This window comes from Lithobates pipiens, unplaced genomic scaffold, assembly GCF_037356315.1.
Source record: "Lithobates pipiens isolate NorthernLeopardFrog02 unplaced genomic scaffold, aLitPip1_a1.2 Scaffold_8, whole genome shotgun sequence".
Classification (NCBI taxonomy): Eukaryota; Metazoa; Chordata; class Amphibia; order Anura; family Ranidae; genus Lithobates; species Lithobates pipiens.
In genome coordinates this window covers 514,746,781-514,771,023 of record NW_027507903.1, presented here as the reverse complement: position 1 = coordinate 514,771,023, position 24,243 = coordinate 514,746,781, and the positions used below count along the sequence as shown (strand labels likewise).

Below are 24,243 nucleotides of genomic sequence, written 5' to 3'. Positions count from 1 at the left end.
ATAATCTCTCCACTTGTTTATATGAAAGAATCTGCTACTGTCAGCAGAAGAGATCGCAAGGGGGGGGGGGGGGTGAATCGAGATCGCGGCTTTTTAACGATTAATCATGCAGCTCTACTGAGCAGTAGCTTAACTGCTTCAGCCCTGGAAGGTTTTACCTCCTTCCTGTCCAGAGCACTTTTTACAATTTGGCACTGCGTCGCTTTAACTGACAACTGCACAGTCATTTGACGCTGTACATAAACTAAATTTGCATCCTTTTTTTCCCACTAATAGAGCTTTCTTTTGGTGGTATTTGATCACCTCTGCAGTTTTTATTATTTTTGCGCTATAAACAAAAAAAGAGCGACAATTTTGAAAAAAAAACAAAAAAAAACAATATTTTTTATGTTTTGCTATAATAAATATCCCCCAAATAAAAAAAAAAAAAAAAAAATCTTCATCAGTTTAGGCCAATATATATTCTTCTACATATTTTTTGTAAAAAGAAAAATAGCAATAAGCGTATATTTGCGCAAAAGTTACAGCGTCTGCAAGCTATGGGAAAGATTTATAGCATTATTATTATTTTTTTACTAGTAGTGGCGATGATCTGTGTTTTTTAGCAGTACTGCGACATTGCGACGGACAGATCAGAGACTTGATGCTTTTTTGGGACCATTGGTATTTATGCAGCGATCAGTGCTATAAAAATGCACTGATTACTGTGTAAATGTCACTGGCAGGGAAGGGGGTTAACATTAGGGGGTCGATCAAGGGGTTAATTGTGTGTTCCCTCACTGTGTTCTAACTGTGAGGGGATAGAGTTGACTTGGAGAGGAGCCATAACGTTGTTCCTACTCAGTAGGAACAAACGATAAGTCTCTCCTGACAGCACAGGGATTTGTGTTTACACACACAAATCCCTGTGCGGGCACGATCGCCGCTGGCCACGAAAGCCATGCACATCGGGGCGGGCACGCGTGCGTCCAGTGGTGTGTGCACCCCCTCTGGGGGCCAAAAAAAAAAAAAAAAGAGTAGGACGTACCCGTATGGGATTTCACCCAGGAGAGCCATTGTGCAGCAGTATATCTGCAGGACATGGTCGGGAACCAGTTAAAGAGAACCTGCCTGAAGGGAAATATGAGAGCAGCCTATTTTAGAGCAAACTTCAGGGCCATCATCCTAAAACTGTCTTTGCCTCAGTGTGCCACTGGCCTCAAACAACCATGCAAGCTAGCTGTTCAGGCCTTTCAGATTTCACTGGCTGCATGCTTGTTCCTATCCAATGCTTTATCAGGTAGTAAATTCAGGAGGAGAATGACAGACCCAAAACCTGCACCCTTAGGTAGAAGGGTAGATTGTGAATCAAGAAAGAAGTAGCTTTTAGATTACCCATATTTGTCAAATAGTACGTGTTATACAATTTCAAAACATACATCCAAACTGACAGGTCCCCTTATAAGAAAATCTGTACTGTGAGCAATATAGAGCCTGCCAATGTTGAATTCCTAATGAAAATGCTAGGTACCTGGCTTTTTTATCTGAATGCATTGAATGCATTAAGATAAAAACCTTCTGCCTTTACAATCACTTAAAATTTTACATATGTCTGTAATTTTAAGTCAGAAATTAACATTTTCAAGTAAATTGCAACAAACATCCCTGTGCCAGGTAAGAACCGATACTTTATTTAATTTTTTTTCAGTGTGTGTAATATACAGCATCTTAAAACACTTCATAAAACCACAGGAATAACATTATGCACTGTCCGCCCTGAACTTGAGAATATGTATATATTCACATAATATTGTTATCATGGTTACATGGGAAATGCAGGGCATCATCTCTGCCAACATCAGGTTTGGTTTGAAGTCTGGTGGCCATATTGGAGAAGTGTGCAGATGATCCAGCTCTACATTCCCTACACTGGCAGACTGCAACAGTCTATTGCTTGCCAATAACAGGGAGCAATATATCACTACTGTAAGTGATCTGTTGAAAATTAGATTAAAAAGACATACAAAATAATAAATAAGTCAAATAAATATTAAAAAAATATAAAAATTACACCTATCTCATTAACCCCTACGACCCAACAAATGTTGAATGCAATTTGCGCTCATGATGTAAGCATCAAATGCTAATATAAGCATGTGCCATGTCATTCAGAATCTTCAAAATCACAGATCCTTTAAAATGGAGCTGTCCAATCTTCTCAAACCCAACCTCATCATATCCTACACTAATTCTACACTAATGACATAAACATATTCTTTTTTTCCCTTGGCCCTTGTACACACGGTCAGACATTCCGATGGAATGTGTCCGATCGGACCGTATTGTCGGATAATCCGACTGTGTGTGGTCTCCATCGGACTGTTTCCGTCGGAATATCCGACGGACCAAGTTTTCCAACTTGTCTATAAAATTTTCCGACAACATGCTCCGATCGAACATACTCCGATCGTGTGTAGCCTACTCCGACGGACAAAGTGTCACGCATGCTCAGATCAAATTCCTAGACCAAAGCTATTGGCTACTAGCCTGAACATAGTCCTGTCGTAATGAAAAAATATCATCACGTTATGTACAATCGGATTTTCCGACAACTTTGTCCGACCATGTGTATGCAACAGTTTCAGACAAAATCCGTCGGACAAAATCCAACGGATTTGGTTGTCAGAATGTCCGACCGTGTGTACAAGGGCTTAGAGCATCACAATGTTATAACATAAAGGAAAATCCTTGCAAGATAAACTCTGAGCCCTACTACTCAAAAATCATCACATTTTGGGATAAATATCTGAGTCTGCAATTAAAACACTATATGGCCCAAAGTATGTGGACGCCCTTCTCAATCCCATATTAAATTACAATGTTTCCAGTGCAGGGTCGAGTTAATATTACACTATACAAAGGTATATTGTACAATTGCACACTTTTAACCTTGTTAAGGCCCTTTTGGGTTCCAGCATGACTCTGCCCCTGTGTACAAAGCCAGCTCTATAAAGACATGACTTGATGGGTTTGGTGTGGAGGAACTTAAGTGACCTGCACAGAGCCCTGAAATCAACCCTATTGAATACCTTTGGGAAGACCGATTTTGAGCCAGGTCTTCTCATCCAACATCAGTACCTGACCTCACAAATGGGCACAATTCCCGCAGACCAAACACACCCCAAAATCTTGTGGAAATTCTTTCCAGAGGCATAGAGGCTGTTATAGCTGCAAAGTAGGCCAACACCTTATTAATGTCCATGATTTTGGAATGGGATGTCCAACAAGCTCAAGCAGTTGTGATCCATGCCCAAAAACTTTTGGCCATATAGTGTATGTAAATGTTGCCCTATAACAAATTGCAGGAACTTGTATTTTTCCCAAATGTTTCCTTATTTTTTTTATTAAAACCTAGGACATAAAAAGATTACTGCGTAAATTGCTATATATAAAGCCTTATAAGAAATAGTTGGAAAGATCTTCTGGTTAAATTCATATTACCCCCTACAATTTTTTATAAGCCTGATAACGTGGGCAATGGCGGGGTATGAGGAAAGTATATGGGGACAACAGAGTTCTTGTAGAATTGAAGCATTTCTTAGAAGGCGGAACATGGACTAGATTGTTCAGACTAAACAGCCAACTTGTCAGAGCACAGAATGCTTTTACAGGTCCAAGCTTTCATTGCACTAATGGACAAAAAAAAAGTAAATTTACAGGTATACAGGGGGCACTATAACTACATGAGGAGACCTTATTCCTGATTTTATTGAAGATTTCTTAAACTGAGTATTGTACGCATCATGATCAGCACATTCTTCAGAGTCAAACTACTTCCATGTTGTAGGAGCAGATCTTCCAGAGTCCCTTGCCCGACTTCCTTTAACGCCAAAACCCTGTCCAGGTCGGTTCCTCATGTCTCGATCTAGCCCATCAGCTTGCGCTGCTTCTTCATCGTACCTAGCATTTAAACAGAGATTATAATGATATCGTGTAATACAGCACACAATATAAAGAGCCTTTAGCTGACTCAAGCAGTTTGACCAAATGAAATGTAATTGTCACGCTAAAGAGCTTTATTTTGTATATCTCCGCACTGACTACCAGGTATTTCTCCAAAAAAGTCCCCCCACACGACCCTCTCCTGAATGTGCTCTTCGTGTTGGTCACATGACTTTTCCTGAAGGTGAGATCAGCCAATGTGAACTCTGCTCCTCCATTCAAGATAAAAACACAAGCCGGTGGCCTAGTCTTTTGGCTATGTGACCAGTGCCAGATAGATTGATGCAGCATTTTCTCTAGGAAAGGTACAGTAGGTATTTCTGCCCTTTTGTTACTCTTTATTTATATATCCAAACACAATACATGTTAATATGTACTTACATATCCACTGTAACCATGTCTATACCACTGTATTAAAAAAATAAAAATGGAGTTTTAGTAAAACACACTTAGGTAGCCAGTGCACCAATGAATGGCTGTGATTTTAGCTGTCATTGGATGGTCACAACTGTCATTGGACAGACAGTCACAACATACAGAGCCAGGGTGGCTCTGACCCCTGTGATCGCTGTGAACCAATCATGGCCATTACTTGTAGCTTTTACAAACATTCAGCCTACTCACAATGAAAGAAGCTAATCTTTGTCTGTTGTTAACCACTTGCCGACCGTGTAACACATTTATACAGCAGCAAAGAGGGTGAGCTTTAACATCCAGCTGCACCTAAATATGCGCCCATGGCAACCTGAGTTTGTGTGCCGAGAGTGTACCCACTGTGCACTCCCAGCACACAGACAAAGCTCTCAACAACAGCTTTCAGTCTTGGTTTCTGATCGGAAGCCAGCTGGAGATGCTCCTGATCATGCACCCACTGTGAGAGCCAATCATAGCGGTCACATGATAGAGAGAAGCTATGCCAGCCCTGGGCATTAAAGCCCACTTAAAGGAGGCAGATTAAAGGGGTTAATACAGCAGGATGGAGGATTAGCAGATCAAAACCCCACCATTGGTGGTCAGTGGCATTTTAGGACCTTAACGTGTCACTGACCAAAAATTATGGGATTTGTTTTTATGGTGCAAATGTGGAGTTAAGGGATGGGTTTACTTCCTCTTTGTCTCCCTGCAAAGTTAAAGCATAATGGGCCACTATGCATTTGCATAGTAGTCCATTATGTGTCACTTACCTGACACAGGAGCCAGCGATGTCACTGCTGTCCCCTGTAGTCCGGAGCATCCATCTTCCGGGTATCGCTACTCCGGCCACTCACAGCGCTGGAGCAGCAATGACGTCACTCCCGCGCATGGTCACGGGAGCCGCCACTAACGGCATATCGCCATTAGCAGCGGCATGCTGCTAACGGCGATAGTGCTTCTGCGCGCCGCTATCTACGGCGCATGCGCCATAGACAGCTGTGATGGTCTTTTAGTAAATATCTCCTAAACTGTGTAGGTTTAGGAGATATTTCTTGGACCTACAAGTAAGCCTTAATCTAGGCTTACCTGTAGGTCAAAGTGGTTTGTAAGTGTTTACAACCACTTTAAGCTACAACTGACTACCAATGACTGTGGGATTTTTTATTTTTTTGGGGGGGGGGGGGGGTTAAAGTGCTATAGACCACTAATTGTGGACTTCCCCACCCCCAGATGTGTGTGTAATAATAAATAACATCAAAAGACAGTAATTGTCAGTGAAACATCACATCACTGAAAAATAGCTTAGCAAATGAAGGGGTATTACAGACTGGTATTCAAGTGGTTAAATACTACCAGTCTTTGCATATAAACGTGAATACTCAAAGAGGCATCTCTACTCTGTCAACTTAACACCCACGGTGACAATCAACTGCATTGCAAATATTTCAATTTCCGTGGTTGTTATAAAAGATTCTAGAACGGTCTGATCTCATTGCCAAGTTCTACTCCCGAATGATTTTCCTCCCAAGTGCTCTCATACAAAGATTTTTTAAGTACACTAGAAAATTATCTGTCACAGGTGCCATGGGCTTTTCACGAGCACTCAGCACTCTCATCTCTAAATCATTACATTTCTCAAATAATCGCTAACGAAGTTTAGATCTGTGACACAGAAAGAAACAATGCAGTAGTATGAGAACATCCAAACTCAGAGATTAAAGTGGAATTCTTGCCTAACAAAACATAACTATTATTATGCAATAATTGCATACCTGTGTTGTCTATCTCAGTGTTTCTCAACTCCAGTCCTTAAGGCGCCCCAACAGGTCATGTTTTCAGGATTTCCCTCAGATGAAACAGCTGTAGTAATTACTAAGACAGTGAAACTGATCAAATCATCTGTGCAAAAGAATGGAAAGCCTGAAAACGTGGCCTGTTGGGGCACCTTGAGGACTGGAGTTGAGAAACACTGGTCTAACCTATGTAAAAAAGATCTGTACACTTACCATTTTTCATCCCACAGCTCTGTCTTCCCTGTGTCAGTGAGTGGCCGGTGTATCGTCACATATGGCGACCCATCACATTTGGCTACCTGCTGGAGTGCGCATGCGCGACGTCGCCATATGCGTTCCAACACTTTTAAACAAAACAATATGTGGCTCCACCCCTAAGTCCAGGTTCAAGCCCCACCTTCCAAGTGGACATAGAGTTAGAATATAATTATGCCAAGTGAAGCAAGGCTGTGAGGGGCCCTGTTGCAAAGTGGCGTCTGCTCCATATTGTCATAAAAATGTTTGGAACGCATATGGGTAAGTTACGCATGCGCAGTGCGTAATTTCTCAGTGGAACGTCACTTCCGTAGCAAAATGTGATGGGTAGCCGAATGTGACGTGACAACAGCTGCAGGGGAGAGGAGGGAGCTCTGACAACAGCTGGGATATTAGAGCCTATGAGTGATGTCACCTCTCCCAGAATTCTCAGCTGTTCTTGAATGCTCTCTCCTCTCCTCCACAGCCAGCTGTTCCCTGACACAAGGGATCTGCAGCAGGCTGAAAAAACGTCAGTTTTTAGGAATAGCTATGGTTAGAAAGGGATTCAACTTTAATGTCTCACTGTCTGGCCTCTAGGTTTAATGCTGGCAGCTGGCCAGCTGTAGTATATTTTTACATAAGTATAAACTGATGTCACTTTTCATCTATTCATAAAATAAATCTTTAAAGGATAAATCAACGAAAAAAAAAAAAGTTGTATTTTGCTAGTCCTTAGATGTGGTGGCTGCATTTATTTTTTTTTTTTTTTAGGTTAAAGCGGTGTTCCGCCCAAAAAAGAAAAAAATTAAAAGCCAGAAGCTACACATACTGCAGCTGCTGACTTTTAACAATAGGACACTTACCCGTCCTGGAGTCTAGCGATGTCGGCACCGCAGCTGATGTTTCCATCAGCTGTCAGGTACTGCTGCTGCCATTACGGGTAAGGGTACATGGCAGTGTTCATGCTGGGAACCCTACTGCGCATGCGCGAGGACCTGCTCCTCTCTCCTACTGGCCCGGCGACAGGGAGAGGAGGAGGGAGCCCCGCAGTGATATCCTGTCTTCTCCCACCCCCCCCCCCCCCCCAGAAAGGTACTGGCATTGGAGGGGGAGTGGAGGGGAACAAATGAGCAGAATTTCCACTTTTGGGTGGAACTCTGCTTTAAAAACATTTTCAGCAAGTACAGAAAATATCTGTTGATCTTTGTAGGGAGGCAATGTCCTTGTTACTTCCTGTGAACTGAACAGAGAACAAAAATATTCTTATCTACCCATCCCCTATGTCAGTGATGGCGAACCCATGGCACGCGTGCCGCTGCCGGCACGCTGAGCCGTCTCTGTGGGCAAGCCGTGACAATTACACTGTCATCGTTAGTCCGCTCCCGTGAACTACATTTCCCACAGTCCTCTTGGGATAGCGGTGACGTGTCCGAGTGGGCATGGTGCATGCTCCAAACGCTGAAGCCACGCCCCCCGTTCTCAAACATCTGACGCACCTGTTGACGTGCCTGCGTGGGAAATCTGACATACGGACACCACCGGAGCGACTGGAGCATGACCCCGCACTGATTTCAACAACTCAAATGTGAGTGTTATAACCAATTGCCGACCGGGCCATAGGCAAAAGATGGCTTATTCTGGTAGAGCGTCCATGGACGCCCTCCCAGAATCTTTCTCCCGCGCGCCCTACAGTGCGAGGGGAGAGGGGAAGAGGGAGTGAGATGCAATGCTATGCCCATACCCTGCCCATACTCTGCAGTACCCTGCCCATACTCTGCAGTACCCTGCCAATACTATGCAATACTCTGCAGTACCCTGCCCATACTCTGCCAATACTATGCAATACTCTGCAGTACCCTGCCCATACTCTTCCAATACTATGCAATGCTCTGCAGTGCTCTGACAATACTATGCAGTACTCTGCCAATACTATGCAATACTCTGCAGTACTCTGCCAATACTATGCAATACTCTGCAGTACCCTGCCCTTACTCTGCCAATACTATGCAGTACTCTGCCAATACTATGCAATACTCTGCAGTACCCTGCCCATACTCTGCCAATACTATGCAATACTCTGCAGTACCCTGGCCATACTCTGCCAATACTATGCAATACTTTGCAGTACCCTGCCCATACTCTGCTAATACTATGCAATACTCAGCAGTACCCTGCCCATACTATGCAATACTCTGCAGTACCCTGCCAATACTCTGCCAATACTATGCAATACTCTGCAATACCCTGCCCATACTATGACAATACTATGCAATACTCTGCCCATACTATGCAATACTCTGCCCATACTCTGCAATACCCTGCCCATACTATGCAATACTCTGCAGTACTCTGCCCATACTATGCAATACTCTGCAGTACTCTGCCCATACTATGCAATACTCTGCAGTACTCTGCCCATACTATGCAATACTCTGCAGTACTCTGCCCATAAACTGAATAAAGCCTTTTTTAACTAACTTACTACTCTTAGAGCGGCACTGCTCTATCTAAAAAAAAAAAAGGGGGGGGGGGGGTCATTATTAGTGTCATTGTGAAACGACTGTACGAATAGTTTTTTCTAAACTAAAACCTCGTTAGTCAGGTTTAATTGCAGTGTTGGCACTTTGAAAAAAATAAGTCGTTTTGGTTTGCAGTTTGGGCACTCGGGCTCAAAAAGGTTCGCCATCACTGCCCTATGTGATTGAGATGAACAAAGGCAGACACTTTTAATGCCCAGCCAGGGTGACAACCATGACTCCCCTCCAGTGGAGAAAAGGAGTGTAGATATGACAGCAATGTGCTACTCCCAGGATTAAGAATAAAGGCCTAAAAATGAAAACGAATGCAGCCACCATATCTAAGGACTTGTAAGCTGCAATATATTATATGTTATGGTTTATGTTAGTTTTACCAGATAACATTTTATGCAGCATCAAATAAGGGGCTTAGAGCAGTGATCAGATCCTGCTATCCGCTGTACACCACAGAGTTTATGCCACACCATGCCTACATTCTACACGTGATTCATAAAATACAGGCCATAGATTGTAACCCGTGGTGTTCCACATCATTTTCTGCATATTGCTACAGAATGAACTTTGTGATTGGAGGAGAGATTGGTGACATGACCCATCAGAGCTCTAATCTTCCCATCTTTTTTTCACTCTGTTCATTGGAATTAATGGTGTTCTGCTTGCTTCAGGGTCTCAAAGCAAGCAGAACAAAACAAAATGTTCTTTATAATGTTCCAATGATTTTTAAGTAGTGGTTTAGCCACAGTTAGGTCTACTGCATTGCACATTTATAAATGGAAGCCTAGGAGTTCCTACATCCTTGAAGAAAGGAGGGATGGGGGTGTCCCTCCTCTGAGTCATATGGGTCTATTTTTAGCACAACAGCTGTAAAGCAGAACTTCTATGCAGTGTAGCAGCAGCTGGCTGAAAGTGACAGTTGTAAAATAGTCATATTCAGCATTTATTATTTACCTGATTAAAAAGAACATAAAGAATGGCTTTTTAATATGCAAAATAAACAGAATTTACCCAAAGTTAAATAACAGCCCTGCACGCTTGTCCATCCTACTGACTTTAATTACAGTTACAGAACCCCTGAAATAATTGAACCTGGGAAAACTGCAGCTCGCTTAATCTAGCCAGTCATGTGACCAGCTGCCTAAGGGACCTGAAAGTGAGAGTCAGAGCTGTGATCCTCTTCTCCAGCTCAGGTTACATTTTGGGTCTTTCTTTGTTGTTTACAGAAAAAGAAAATGTTTTTCTCTTATCCGAAACCTTAAATTCTCAAACTTTTGGGTATCATGAGGCTTCCTGACCCCCATCCAGAAGGCTGAACACAGACAAGCACCTCCTAGCAGAGTTTTCACGTAAAGTGATTGTAAACTATTACCATGTAAAGTAACCCATTCAGTTTAAAATAGAAAAGAAATGCAAAACATTTTTGTATAGATATAAAAAGAAAAAAATAAATTCCATCATTTGCGGATGACATTTTGTTGACCGTCACTAAACCCAGAATTTCCCTCCCCAACCTGCTGTCTCTTTTAAATTTTTTTGCCATGCTTTCGGGCCTATCGGTCAAGCTGGCAAAATCTAAAGCAATGTCCATTAACCTTCGGCCCTCAGAAATGGAATCCCTACAATCTGCATTCCCCTTCCAATGGTTAACCTCATTACCCTACCTGGGTATCAAGCTTACACCGAGGTACTCGGGTCTATACCAAAGCCAACTTTCCCTCACTTTTTGGGAAGTTGGCAGCCATGCTCGCCTCTTGGTCCACTCTTCCACTATCCTGGTTTGGAAGAATAGCGATGGTACGCATGATTTGTCTCCCGAAATGACTCTATTATTTCCGAGTTTTGCCGGTCCAGGTACCCCCTCACATCCTCCGAATACATCAACGTACGATCTTGCATTTTGTCTGGGGCTCAACAAAACCCAGGATCAAGAGGCAATGCCTGCAGAATCAATGGTGGCCTTTCGGTCCCTAAACTGCAAGCCTGTTACACAGCAGCGGGTATCGCCCCACTGTCTCATCTCCACGAGAAGCATCAAATGCCACTGTGGGCCATCATTGATTTAGTGGATTCTCACCTGATGCTACTAGCTTCCTTCCCTTGGCTACCCCAGGCACATCGCCCACCTACTATAGGTCCTTGTCTGGCCCATTCCCCTTAGGGAGCATTACAGTTATTTGCAACTCTGACATTTTCTTCAACAACTTCAATCTACCCCCTACACCAGGGATATGCAATTAGTGGACCTCCAGCTGTTGTGGAACTACAAGTCCCATGAGGCATAGCAAGACTCTGACAGCCACAAGCATGACACAGGAGGCATGATGGGAGAACAGCTGGAGGTCCGCTAATTAAATATCCCTGCCCTATATTATGACCCCTTTCGAAAACCTATGTATATCGCGCCTCCAATCCTCGGGTCTGATATCTCTTATATATACACAGCTATAATTAGCTCAAAGAAACCACCACTGAGACCCTATCACCTCCAATGGGAGGCTGAGTTTGGGAAACAACTCAATCCAGAGGACTGGCAAATCATGACTATTGCACTATCCAAATGTTCCAAGAATGTCCTCTTTTTGGAAAATGCTTATAAAGTGTTCTATAGGTGGTACTACACTCCAGCCAGATTAGCGAGCTTTATCCCATCCTATTCCCCTTTACGCTTCTGTGGGTGCTCTCAGGAGGGTACAATGGCGCACATCTGGTGGAATTGTCCCAGAGTGTGCAGATTGTGGGTCACAACCTTTTCAACACCACTATAAAAACGGACGACATTATGGTAAATGAGAAATTGACTGCCGTATTATCGGACACTCATGCTAAGTTTCTCCAGGTATGGCAACTCTGGGTGGCTCATAACCACCCTTCATGATTTGACCCAGTGTTCCTTTCCTTTTAATAAGCCTCTGTTCCCCCCATCCCCCCCTTCCCTCTTGATTTCTCTCTTTTCTTATGCATTATATGCTTACGCTACCGACTCTCTATTTCTTCTCTCATCATCCTTTTTGTTACTCTGGCCCACAGGCTTGGTCCTGCTGGGATTGGGCACTTGATGTGATGCAGTTTATCTTGCATATTGGGGAATGTTACTCTCTTTTATGTAATCTGTTTAGTTTGTTCTTCTTTTGTAACGCTAAGTGTTATAACGTCATCTCGCTATATGTTCCATATATGACCTAGAGTGACATTCAGTATATAAATCTTAATCAACATAATGTCACTTTCCTGGGACTCACAAGGTGCAGATATCCTTTCGCAGGTCACCTATGCTCACCTTCGGACTTAGACCCCTTTCACACGGGCGGATAGAATTGTGCTTTTAGCTGCGGATTTTATAGTTTTCTACCGCAGCTAAAAGCACACAATGCTTTCCTATGGCCCCATTCACACACTGCGTTTAGCTGCGATTTAGTTACATGCGGTTTGGTGCGGATAAAAAAAATAGAATTGACTGCGTCCAGGAGCGATTTAGCGCAGCTATCTGCACATAACCGCAGTGTACTATTTCACCTGCGGATAGCAGCGTGAGAAAAAAAAAAAAAGATATAGATGGAAATAGATGGTTTGAAATGCAGTGGACCGAAACGCATCATGGGTAGACTCAAGGGACCCAAGAAAAAACAATAAATAAAAAAAGGGTTGCTATGGGAATTACTACCACAGCTAAACGCAACTGCATGTAATCACACTGTACAAATGCAGCTTATTGCAGTGCCTGGAGTCTTGAATTTCACAGAACAAATTATATGCTTTTAACTGTGGCAGAACAGCCGTCCGTGTGAAAGGGGCCTTATAAGGGCTGGCTCAAAAATTTTGAACTTCATATTAACCTTCCTGAAACCTGCAGTTTTACCTGTTAGCCCTCAATGTGTCCACCATTGTTGTTGTACTATTCTGTCAATGAGAATTGTCAATAAAACCCTTTGTACAAAAAAAAAAATCAATAAGTCATCAAATTCCCTCTGTTCTCCACTGCATAAGAGCTGGGGGAGTGAAGCAGCAGCACACTGAGTTTCACAGTGAATGGATGTGCAGTGGGGGCGTGTCAGGACAAGCCTGATCATTGGAGGAGAGTACGCAGAGTTCCCAGCATAGCAAGGGAACTGACCATGGTGTGCTCTCCTACTTAGTGTTGGCAGTTTGTAGCAAAGCAAGGGGACTACCAGAAACACCAGGGATTTCACATAAAGGAAGCAATAAAAAGAGAGCAGGATACTTCCTCATACATGTACATGGCGCAGAAGACACATATCAGGAATATGAAGTGCTGGGGTAACAAACGCTTTAAAGTGGTTGTAAACTCTCATATATACCCAGTGAAGTAAATAGCCTCAGATGATACACAGAGATGAAACAAACCCCCTACATAAGTTTTACTTGTATATCTGCTGTCTTCCCTTTTCTACACCTTTTTAAAAGTGCAGATTGTTTTAAAAATCTGTCTTCCTCTTTCAGAAGCACATAGGGGCGGGTGGGGAGACTGGACTTACATTGTGTGAGAGCTGATTGGAGGACAGGGACAATCCCCCCCCCCCAACCACACACACGGTCCATGTAGAGCTGTATTCTGAACAGACAAGCTCCCTGCTTATCTCCCTGTAAGCACCCTCCCTGACACAAATTTTGAGCTCATGTTATCTCATGTGTTGGAGAACTTGTCAGAAGTGACTCATGCTAATAACAGAGGAATGGAGCACCAGAGAGAAATTACACTTGGAGCTTTGGCGAGAGCAAGTAAACAATAGAAATATATGCACTTAGCTCAAATTTCAGGAATGGGGTTTACAACCACTTTAACTCTGCACCACTCTAAACTGAATGCAAGCTACAACATCTGATGGCACGGACCCTGCCACCTCTTTTCTTTGCAATGCTACTTCCACAGGTACGCCTGCCTAGGACAGGACAGGACAGATCCATAACAAGTGTGGGTACTTGACATGTGACATATGCACTGAAGCTTTGATAACTTGTGCATATAGAATTGAACAGAACAGTGGTAAAGGAGGCCATTGAAAGGTTAACAGCATTATGTGTATGGGGCAGCATTGCATTTGCCCATTCAGGGACAGTAATCTCCCCCCCCCCCCCCCCAGTTTCACTATCACAACTTACAAAACTTCATAGCTTCCAAGAGCCTCTTTGGGGGGCACTTTATTCCACTTGAATTCTGGGATCTCCCCGTTCGGAACAACTATATTAAGAGTGTCGTTGATGAGATTGTACTTCAAAATGCGGTCATTGGCTGTACTGGACGTGAGAGATGGAGAGGCGTTGACCTGTTTAATGCAGAAAGAACACAAAAAGCTCACCAAAAACTCTCAACAGCTTTGTGGCTTTCTAGATAAAGAAATTTCTACATATTAAATTTGTGTGGAAAATTAAAAGAAAAAGGAAAGGAAAGTGACACACAGCACGCAATAATAAAAGGATGGCATTTAACTGGCTATGTAAAGCCAGAACTATCACGTGCTTCTGGAAAAAAAAAAAAAAAAAAACAAGAATCCTGCATCCAGAGCCCTGCATGTAGATTAGGGGCCGGACGCATGAATTAGGGGGGCGGTGCCCCTGAACCCCCTAATGACGGACTGCCACTGCTTGCTACTATTTCCAAAACAAAATAAAGTGTTTATATACTTACATACACTTTACCATAAACAATGCAATATTAACTGAAAATATGGACTTACAGTGGTGTGAAAAAGTGTTTGCCCCCTTCCTCATTTCCTGTTCCTTTGCATGTTTGTCACACTTAAGTGTTTCGGAACATCAAACCAATTTAAACAATAGTCAAGGACAACACAAGTAAACACAAAATGCAATTTGTAAATGAAGGTGTTTATTATTAAAGGTGAAAAAAAATCCAAACCATCATGGCCCTGTGTGAAAAAGTGATTGCCCCATAAACCTAATAACTGGTTGGGCCACCCTTAGCAGCAACAACTGCAACCAAGCGTTTGCGATAACGTGAAATGAGGCTTTTACAGCGTCCTGGAGGAATTTTGGCCCACTCATCTTTGCAGAATTGTCCTAATTCAGTTACATTAGAGGGTTTTCGAGCATGAACGGCCTTTTTAAGGTCATAACACAACATCTCAATAGGATTCAGGTCAGGACTTTGGCTAGGCCACTCCAAAGTTCAGTCTTTGTTTTTCTTCAGCCATTCGGTGGTGGACTTGCTGGTGTGTTTAGGATCATTGTCCTGCTGCAGAACCCAAGTTCGTTTCAGCTTGAGTACACGAACAGATGGTCGGACATTCTCCTTCAGGATCTCTTGGTAGACAGCAGAATTCATAGTTCCTTTTATCACGGCAAGTCTTCCAGGTCCTGAAGCAGCAAAACAGCCCCAGACCATCACACTACCACCACCATATTTTACTGTTGGTATAATGTTCTTTTTATGAAATGCAGTGTTCCTTCTACGCCAGATATACTTGGACACACACCTTCCAAAGAGTTCCACTTTTGTCTCATCGGTCCACAGAATGTTGTCCCAAAAGTCTTGGGGATCATCAAGATGTGTTGTGGAGAAATTGAGACGAGCTTTGATGTTCTTTTTGCTCAGCAGTGGTTTTCTCCTTGGAACTCTGCCATGCAGGCCATTTTTGCCCAGTCTTTTCCTGATGGTGGTAGGCATGAACGCTGACCTTAACTGAGGCAAGTGAGGCCTGCAGTTCCTTGGACGTTGTTGTGGGGTCTTTTGTGACCTCTTGGATGAGTCGTCGCTGCGCTCTTGGGGTAATTTTGGGCGGCCAGCCACTCCTGGGAAGGTTCACCACTGTTCCATGTCTTCGCCATTTGTGGATAATGGCTTTCACTGTGGTTCGCTGGATTCCCAAAGCTTTGGAAATGGCTTTATAACCCTTTCCAGACTGATAGATCTCAATTACTTTCTTTCTCAATTGTTCCTGAATTTCTTTGGGTTTCGGCATGATGTGTAGCTTTTAAGGATCTTCTGGTGGACCTTACTGTGTCAAGCAGCTCCTATTTAAGTGATGCCTTGATTGTGAACAGGTGTGGCAATAATCAGGCCTGGGTGTGGCTAGAGAAATTGAACTCAGGTGTGGACAACCACAGTTATAGTATGTTTTAACAAGGGGGGCAATCACTTTTTCACACAGGGCCATGATGGTTTGGATTTTTTTTCACCTTTAATAATAAACACCTTCATTTACAAATTGCATTTTGTGTTTACTTGTGTTGTCCTTGACTATTGTTTAAATTGGTTTGATGTTCCGAAACACTTAAGTGTGACAGTAGGCTGGATACAGCAGGAAGGTACTGCTGTCTGGAGCTGCAGGGAGTTACAGCAGGCTGGGTACAGCAGGTAGGCACTGTGACTTCGAGGAGCAGAGGGGTGAGGCTGGGTACAGCAGGTAGGCACTGTGACTTCGAGGAGCAGAGGGGTGATTTTAGCCACGCTAAAATCACCCCTCTGCTCCTCGAAGTCACAGTGCCTACCTGCTGTACCCAGCCTGCTGTAACTCCCTGCAGCTCCAGACAGCAGTACCTTCCTGCTGTATCCAGCCTACTGCACTAACCACTGCAACCTGCTTTCTGCTGTGTGCAGTCCGTACCACCATCAGCTCTTCTGGTCCTACTGCTTTTCTCATCTGGTATCGACCTGAAGGAAGATCTCCACACCTACATCTCTCATCTGTGGCACAGCTGGAAATCCCTGCTTCTTTGGGCTTCCACCTTTAGGGACACGGAGCACTCAGCTGCAAGCAATTTGTGGGATCATGGATTAAGATGTGTGCATATGAATACTGCTCTTAATTACCGTGTACTGATCCATTAAGAGGAGGAGTACCCTGAGGCCATTAAGGACATATTTACAACGCTTCCATTAAGCCTTAATCTGGTAAGCACACTCACTATAAGGTGACGGGCACGTGTGCGCATTTTCAAGTGTGTGTAACCACCGTGGTGTTCTTACATAGGATCGCAAGTGTTGATTATCTATGGACTTTTTTTCATGAACTCATTGAATATGGATTCATATTGACTGTTATTATTTTTCATAAGTTTTGAAATATATTAATTATTTATAATTTTATTACAATTTTTTTTATATTTTATATTTTGGGTAGTGGGTGTATATAACAATTTTTGTATGTTGGCGCAGCTCTCTGTACTTCCTTCAGTGAGAGTGTGTGGGGGTGGCAGAGGAGAGAGCCGATGACTGACAGTCACCAGTTCTCTGCTCAAGGAGCATTGAGAACTGAGCGATCAGCTTAGATCACTTGGTTCTCAGTCTTAGAGCCGGTGGGGGACAGATGCAGCATCAGACCGATACTGCATCCACCTAGGTAAGTATGATTTAAAATAAATAAATAAATAAATAAAAACATACTTCTCTTTTAAAGCGGGAGTCCGCCGGGACTCCGCGTTTTTTTTTTTTTTTTAAAGCCAGCAGCTACAAATACTGCAGCTGCTGACTTTTAAAATAGTGACACTTACCTGTCCAGCGCGCCCGCGATGTCGGCACCCGAAGCCGATCTCTAGATCGTCACTCGGGTGCTGCCGCCGCCATCTTGGGTATGGGAATCAGGAAATGGAGCCTTTCGGCTTCATTTCCCGGTTTCCTACTGCGCATGCGCGAGCTGCGCTGCGCAATAAGGACGGTCCCCGCTGCCTCTGGGATCTGTGTGTTTCCCAGCAGGCAGCGGGGCACTTGCGGAAGGGGGCGGGCACTTGCGGAAAGGGGCGTAATCTACTATCCCGGAAGTGGGTGCAGTTACCTGGATTATCCAGGTAACTGCACCCCCCTCCCCCCTGAAAGGTGCCAATTGTGGCGCCGGAGGGGGGGAGGATTCCGATGAGCGGAAGGTCCATTTTAGGGTGGACCTCCGCTTTAAGTCAAAGAGCTTGGTGGTAGCAATTGTTTTATTCAAGGAAAAAAACAAATTTTTGATTAAAAGGGTCAGTTTACAATCAGAAACCAGAGATTCTGAGACATGGAATCCACAAAGATTTGAAAATTACAGTCACGTGTCTAAAATAAAAACATAATTTTGTAAATCTTTTGAATTAAGCCTTATGTGATTTTGTTATATGCATTCTTATTGGTCTGTGCCAATATTAATGATAGGGCTATGCTAACTCCCATTTAATGACCTACAAAGGTCTCAGTCACACAAAATATAAAACTCACTCACCTCGATTAACCACGGCTTTAATCTGTCATCTATTATGATGTCATATCCATAACACTCAAAGCAATGCTTGTCATTATTCATCACCGGCTGGAGAAAATAAATGACAACTTTAATGGATGCAGAACAGGAAAAACAGCAAAGCAAATAATAAAAAAATATATACCAAAGCGAACACATACTTTTGTGAAATCCAACAGGATCTTTATTTAATGAAGGCAAAATAATGAACCACATTTAAAGAAAAAATTAACTGTCAGTAAGCCCCGGTTCACACTATTGCGATGCCAGACATCGCATGTAATGTGCAGCACACTGCTGTTCACATTGCATGTGATGTCTGTGTGTGTGCGATGTCAGCCATATAGATAGTATGATTGATATCGCACCGCATTCGGTGAAAACAAGCACAGGACCCTTTTTTCAGTTTGGACCAGAATCGGATCATGTTTGTTCACACATATGCAATCCGATTCATGTCCAATCTGTCAGTTCGCAGTGCGATATGTGAGCTGAAATGGGGGTATCATTAACATATAATGACACTCCCCAGCAGTTCGCATATGGCAGTGTGAACTGCCGTGTGTGCCGGGTGCGACGCGGGAACCCACAGTTGATTTGCAGGGCTCTCACATTGCAATAGTGTGAACTGGCCCTTAAAGCCCTCATTCACACTGATGCAGGTTAGAAATCGTGCAAGTTCAGCTGAACTTGCACGATTTGAAATCAGCAATGTAGTCTGACTTTGGGGCGATTGGACAGACATCTGAGCGGGTTTCATGCACAAATGTCTACTCAAATTGCCCCCGAAGTCTTCAAAAGTAGTAGAGGAACTACTTTTGGGAATCGGTGCGGCACCACAAAGTGAGCATCGCACCAATTTGAATGGTGCCATTGATGGCAATAGCTGCCGATTGGCATGCAATTTGACAGGTCAAATCTTCCTGTTCCAGCAGTGGGAGTGGAGTCTAGGCATACACTGTGACAACTGACTGAAGGAAAGGCACCCCCCCCCCCCCTCCACATAGGCAGAGGAACAAAGAAACTTGCAGAGCTGTGCTGTGAATTAGACCAGCTCTCTGCTAATCTATTTATAGCACCCACCAGACATTTCCAGCTGATTTTATCTCCTTTCTCTGAGAACTTGTCAGAAGTTATCATGCTGATAACAGAGGAACAGAGCAGCGGAAAAAGACATGGGACTTAGAGCATTGGAGAGAGATAAACAAACACTACAGGTATATGTGCCTAGGTCAAATTTCATGAATCAGGTTTAAATCAACTTTAAAATGAAAGTTGTGCAAAGTTTGTTTGCTGTAGAAAGTGGCCACAGCTAGAGTAGAAAAGCTGATTCTTGCCAGCATGCTGCAGAGAAGGACCTTTGCTTTCTGTGTGGAAGCAGTGGTCTATCTGCAGAGATCTGACACATCCCTGCTAAGTAACAGCTAGAACTCTCCAATCAGCAGGAAACATAAACTGATTGCACAGCTATGGGTCTTATTCAGTAGGTGGGGTGTTGGACCTATGCAGAGAGACCACTGCTTTTATAAAGAAAGCAAGGATGCTTACAGGGGACAGTTTTTTATGGCTGTTTTCTAAAGAAAACAAACTGTAAGCCCTTGTACACACGGTCGGACATTCCGACAACAAAATCCGTTGGATTTTGTCTGACGGATTTTGTCCGAAACTTGTGTTGCATACACATGGACAGACAAAGTTGTTGGAAAATTCGATCGTACGTAACGTGATGAGGTTATTGCGTAACGACGGGACTACCTTCAGGCTAGTAGCCAGTAGCTTTGGTCTAGGAATTTGATCTGAGCATGCGTGGTACTTTGTCTGATCGGAATTCTCTACACATAATCGGACAAAGTCCGATCGGATCACGTTGTCGGAAAGTTTTATAGCCCAGCTGTAAAACTTTGTCCGTCGGATATTCAGATGGAAACAGTCCGATGGAGCCCACACACAGTCGGATTATCTGACAACACGGAACGAAGTACAAGGGCTAAGGCTGTGTGGGGGCTCTGGGGGTGGTGTGGTGTGAGATTCAGCGCATCACACAGCTTTTTTTTTTTTTTTTAAACTGAACTTTTTTTGATGCGCACAAAAGTATACTTCATTCATGTCACTATACAGCACACTGTGATAAAATGACATGTCTGCATTTTACAAAGTGGAGACAATTTGGCATTTCTCACCTGACCCACATTTTCTGAGGTCATTTTCGGTTTAGAGAGGCCTTTCGACTCCCCTCCACAATGCACTTCTACTACATGCAGCTTCAGCATGCAGTCAGAGCTCAGGGAGGAGGGGACCAATGGTCCTTGGATTCTACCTCCGTCTTTTACTACTTATTTGAGGTCACCACCTAAAAAGGATTTATCTCCTGTAGCTATGCCATGCTCCTCAACCTTTTCCATGGGGACTCACCTCATAAAGGTGGTGTGTCAGTGCGAACAGGATGTTTAGGTCTTCGCAGAGGAGCAGTGGAAGGAAGCCCTACAGGCTGTTCCCCAGTGCTCTTTAAACGTGGCTCAGCGCCTGTCACAACTATATATCCTCCTGAGGGTTCACTATACACCAGCCAGGTTAGCCCGCATGGGGGTGAGCTCTGACTCCACCTGTACCAGATGCAGTAGAGACGGGGATTGGATACACCTCTTATGGAGATGCCCAAGGCTCCATTTATATTGGAAACGGGTCTTAGACACTCTTAATAGGGTCTTCCAGATTATGATTCCTGCTGATCCTAAATACTGCCTGATGGGTATTTTAGATATACTCCTGATAGAGTATATCCCTAAACAGGCTATAGCTATAGCTCTCTTCCAGGCACAAAAAATGATACTGAGACACTGGAAATCCACAGAGCTCCTCACACTGCAGGAATGGATTACCCAAATGGTGGACACTATTCGATTACAGATGCTCATTTATCAACACAGGGGCAAAAGCGGTAAATTTGATAAATTGTGTGCCCCATGGTTAGATATGGTCTAGCCCCAGTAGTGTGTATGACTGACTGTTCTAGCGTTTGTTAACACTTTTACCCTGCCTCTAGCCAGTACTGAGCCAAATAGACTCGCCATTAATTAACAGTGCTGTCAACCCATCAGCTTGCTGGCAGGAGAAGAGAAGATTGAGTAAAGAGTTGACCTTGTTCTTTATTTCCAAAAAGAAAGTTGGTTGGGTAGGGCGAGGGCAGGCTATTGACAAAGCTTTACTTTTAGTATAACTAAAAATCAAAGATGTAATATATTGCAGCTTAACAGTCCTTAGGCATGGTGGCTGCAGTAGTTTTATTTTTGCAGACATTTTCCCTTTTGTATTATCTGCTGATCCTGTGAATAACATGCATCCTGTCTTTCGAGGGTCTACATTCATTCCTCCACTGTATCTATGGAGGGAGCCATGATTGCCACCCAGGCTAGATGTAAAACCTGTCAGCTTTTTTTATCTCTATTACATGGGGACTGGGCCACTGGGGAGAGGAGTAGTTTACAGGCAGAAGATAACATTGTTTGTGTTTTAATTTCAGCTGCCAAGTGGGGGGGGGGGTTGGAAGAGGGCACCACTGACTGTTTTGTCAGGAAGTGTCTGTTTGATAGCTGATTTTTTTAAATTAAATGAAATGAATGTATCTATACCCTAACAATGAGCTTGATAGGTGCAAAGAAAATCTGTTGATTGTACAGAAAATCATGTGTCCTGTGTGCCACCCCCCAGGCAGTCAAAAAAAAGAAAAGAAAAAATGTAAAAAAAAAATAAAAAAGCTGGCCCTTTGCACCTATGGGAAGTGCCACGTCTATAGACGTGGTGCTTCATTTTCAGGCGTTTAGCCCGCTTTGTGGCGCTTTGTGAAGCGCCGAGTAGCTTCCGCTCGTTCGTAGTATATATTACTACGGCCGGGTGGTTTGATTGACATCTGAGATGTCACTTCCTGTTTTCTCTCTCAAATTGCGCCCAGGAGAGAGGAACCAGGAAGTATGAGGAGACATCGCTGGAGAGGACAACACACTGCAAAGTAAGTAAGGGGGGGTTTGATGTGAGGCTGCTGCAACTTGGTGACACATTCTGCTGCAACTTGGTGACACATGCAGCTCTAACTTGGTGACACATGCAGCTCTAACTTGGTGACACATTCCGCTGCATTCAGACCTGGGGGTGAGCTCTGACTCCACCTGTACCAGATGCAGTAGAGACGGGGATTGGATACACCTCTTATGGAGATGCCCAAGGCTCCATTTATATTGGAAACGGGTCTTAGACACTCTTAATAGGGTCTTCCAGATTATGATTCCTGCTGATCCTAAATACTGCCTGATGGGTATTTTAGATATACTCCTGATAGAGTATATCCCTAAACAGGCTATAGCTATAGCTCTCTTCCAGGCACAAAAAAATGATACTGAGACACTGGAAATCCACAGAGCTCCTCACACTGCAGGAATGGATTACCCAAATGGTGGACACTATTCGATTACAGATGCTCATTTATCAACACAGGGGCAAAAGCGGTAAATTTGATAAATTGTGTGCCCCATGGTTAGATATGGTCTAGCCCCAGTAGTGTGTATGACTGACTGTTCTAGCGTTTGTTAACACTTTTACCCTGCCTCTCCGAATACCTGGATGATTGATTGTATAGTTGTACTTTAATGTTGATGGATAATTTTTTTACACACAGAGCTTTCTTTTGGTGGTGTTTGATCACCACTGGATTTAAAATTTTTATTATATAAAACGGGAAAAAAAAAAATATATATATTTCAAACATATCCAATAGAATTAAATATCTTAAGAAATTTAGGGTAAATCACCTCTTAGATTTGCCAGAACAGATATGCCGAGTGAAAGATTTCTGCCACCTCCTGTTTCGGTGACAGCTGCCAAATTTTGGATTTCCCACCTTTCAGGAGGGCCACTTCTCTATATCCCTGTGGAAGAACAGCAGTAATTCTGAGCCCGGGTTCACACTATTGTCAATTGGATGCAGGGATCCCCGCATCCAATTCACAGTAGCAGGAGATTGTGACCGGCTCTCTATGGAGCCGGTTCACATATCTCCGATGCGGCTCCGGTGCGAATTTGCACAGGAGCCCTATGTGTCTTTTGGTCCTCTTCAGGTCTGAATTCAGCCCAAAATTCAGGCTGAAATCGGAATGGAAACAGTGAACGGGGGCGCACCGGACCCCTGCTGGGAGCCGCAACGGCATTAGGTGTGAACCGAGCCTTAGATAATAAAACAAGATCTAGAATAGAACATTCCATCTGAAGCCCTTCTGAGAGTTTTATAACCTTGTCCACTCTGAAGAGAACTTCTAAAGTCAAATCTGTGTCCTGCAGAGCAGTTTCCATGTGCTGAGTGCAATGTGATCCCCGGTATTATTCCGCAGAGACTATAAACCACATCACATGCAGCTGTGACTCAGCCTGAACATCAGAATGATAAGCAAAGTTGGTCTCACATGTTGAGGAATAACATCAATGGCCATTCATTAACCTCTCACCGCCCAGACATCACTGTGAGATAAAACTGTGCTTATATAGAGCAAAACTTCAGGCAGATAGTAAAAGATTATCATTGAAAACATCTACGTAGATATTAAAGTGCTTACATTTATTGTTATATACTGCTAGTATGAGTATCTGGCTTTATATTAGCTTCCTGCAATCCCCTGCAGAACAGGCCACATAAGGGAGAGCCAGTACTGAGCCAAATAGACTCGCCATTAATTAACAGTGCTGTCAACCCATCAGCTTGCTGGCAGGAGAAGAGAAGATTGAGTAAAGAGTTGACCTTGTTCTTTATTTCCAAAAAGAAAGTTGGTTGGGTAGGGCGAGGGCAGGCTATTGACAAAGCTTTACTTTTAGTATAACTAAAAATCAAAGATGTAATATATTGCAGCTTAACAGTCCTTAGGCATGGTGGCTGCAGTAGTTTTATTTTTGCAGACATTTTCCCTTTTGTATTATCTGCTGATCCTGTGAATAACATGCATCCTGTCTTTCGAGGGTCTACATTCATTCCTCCACTGTATCTATGGAGGGAGCCATGATTGCCACCCAGGCTAGATGTAAAACCTGTCAGCTTTTTTTATCTCTATTACATGGGGACTG

The 24,243-nt window shown here is 43.4% G+C and overlaps 1 protein-coding gene across 2 annotated transcripts in view; it reads right to left on the bottom strand.

The window, feature by feature from the left end:
- Nucleotides 1-1,647: 1,647 nt before the first annotated feature.
- TTLL1 (TTL family tubulin polyglutamylase complex subunit L1) overlaps nucleotides 1,648-24,243 on the bottom strand; it is a 93,857-nt gene continuing 71,261 nt past the window's right edge. For both annotated transcript variants that reach the window (XM_077469401.1, XM_077469402.1), the window contains exons 8-10: nucleotides 18,124-18,210; nucleotides 14,078-14,241; nucleotides 1,648-3,939 (exon numbers count right to left, since the gene is read on the bottom strand). In XM_077469401.1, coding sequence (XP_077325527.1) covers nucleotides 3,810-3,939; nucleotides 14,078-14,241; nucleotides 18,124-18,210 — 381 coding nt within the window. In that variant the 3' untranslated portion in view covers nucleotides 1,648-3,809. The remainder of the gene's footprint in view (nucleotides 3,940-14,077; nucleotides 14,242-18,123; nucleotides 18,211-24,243) is intronic.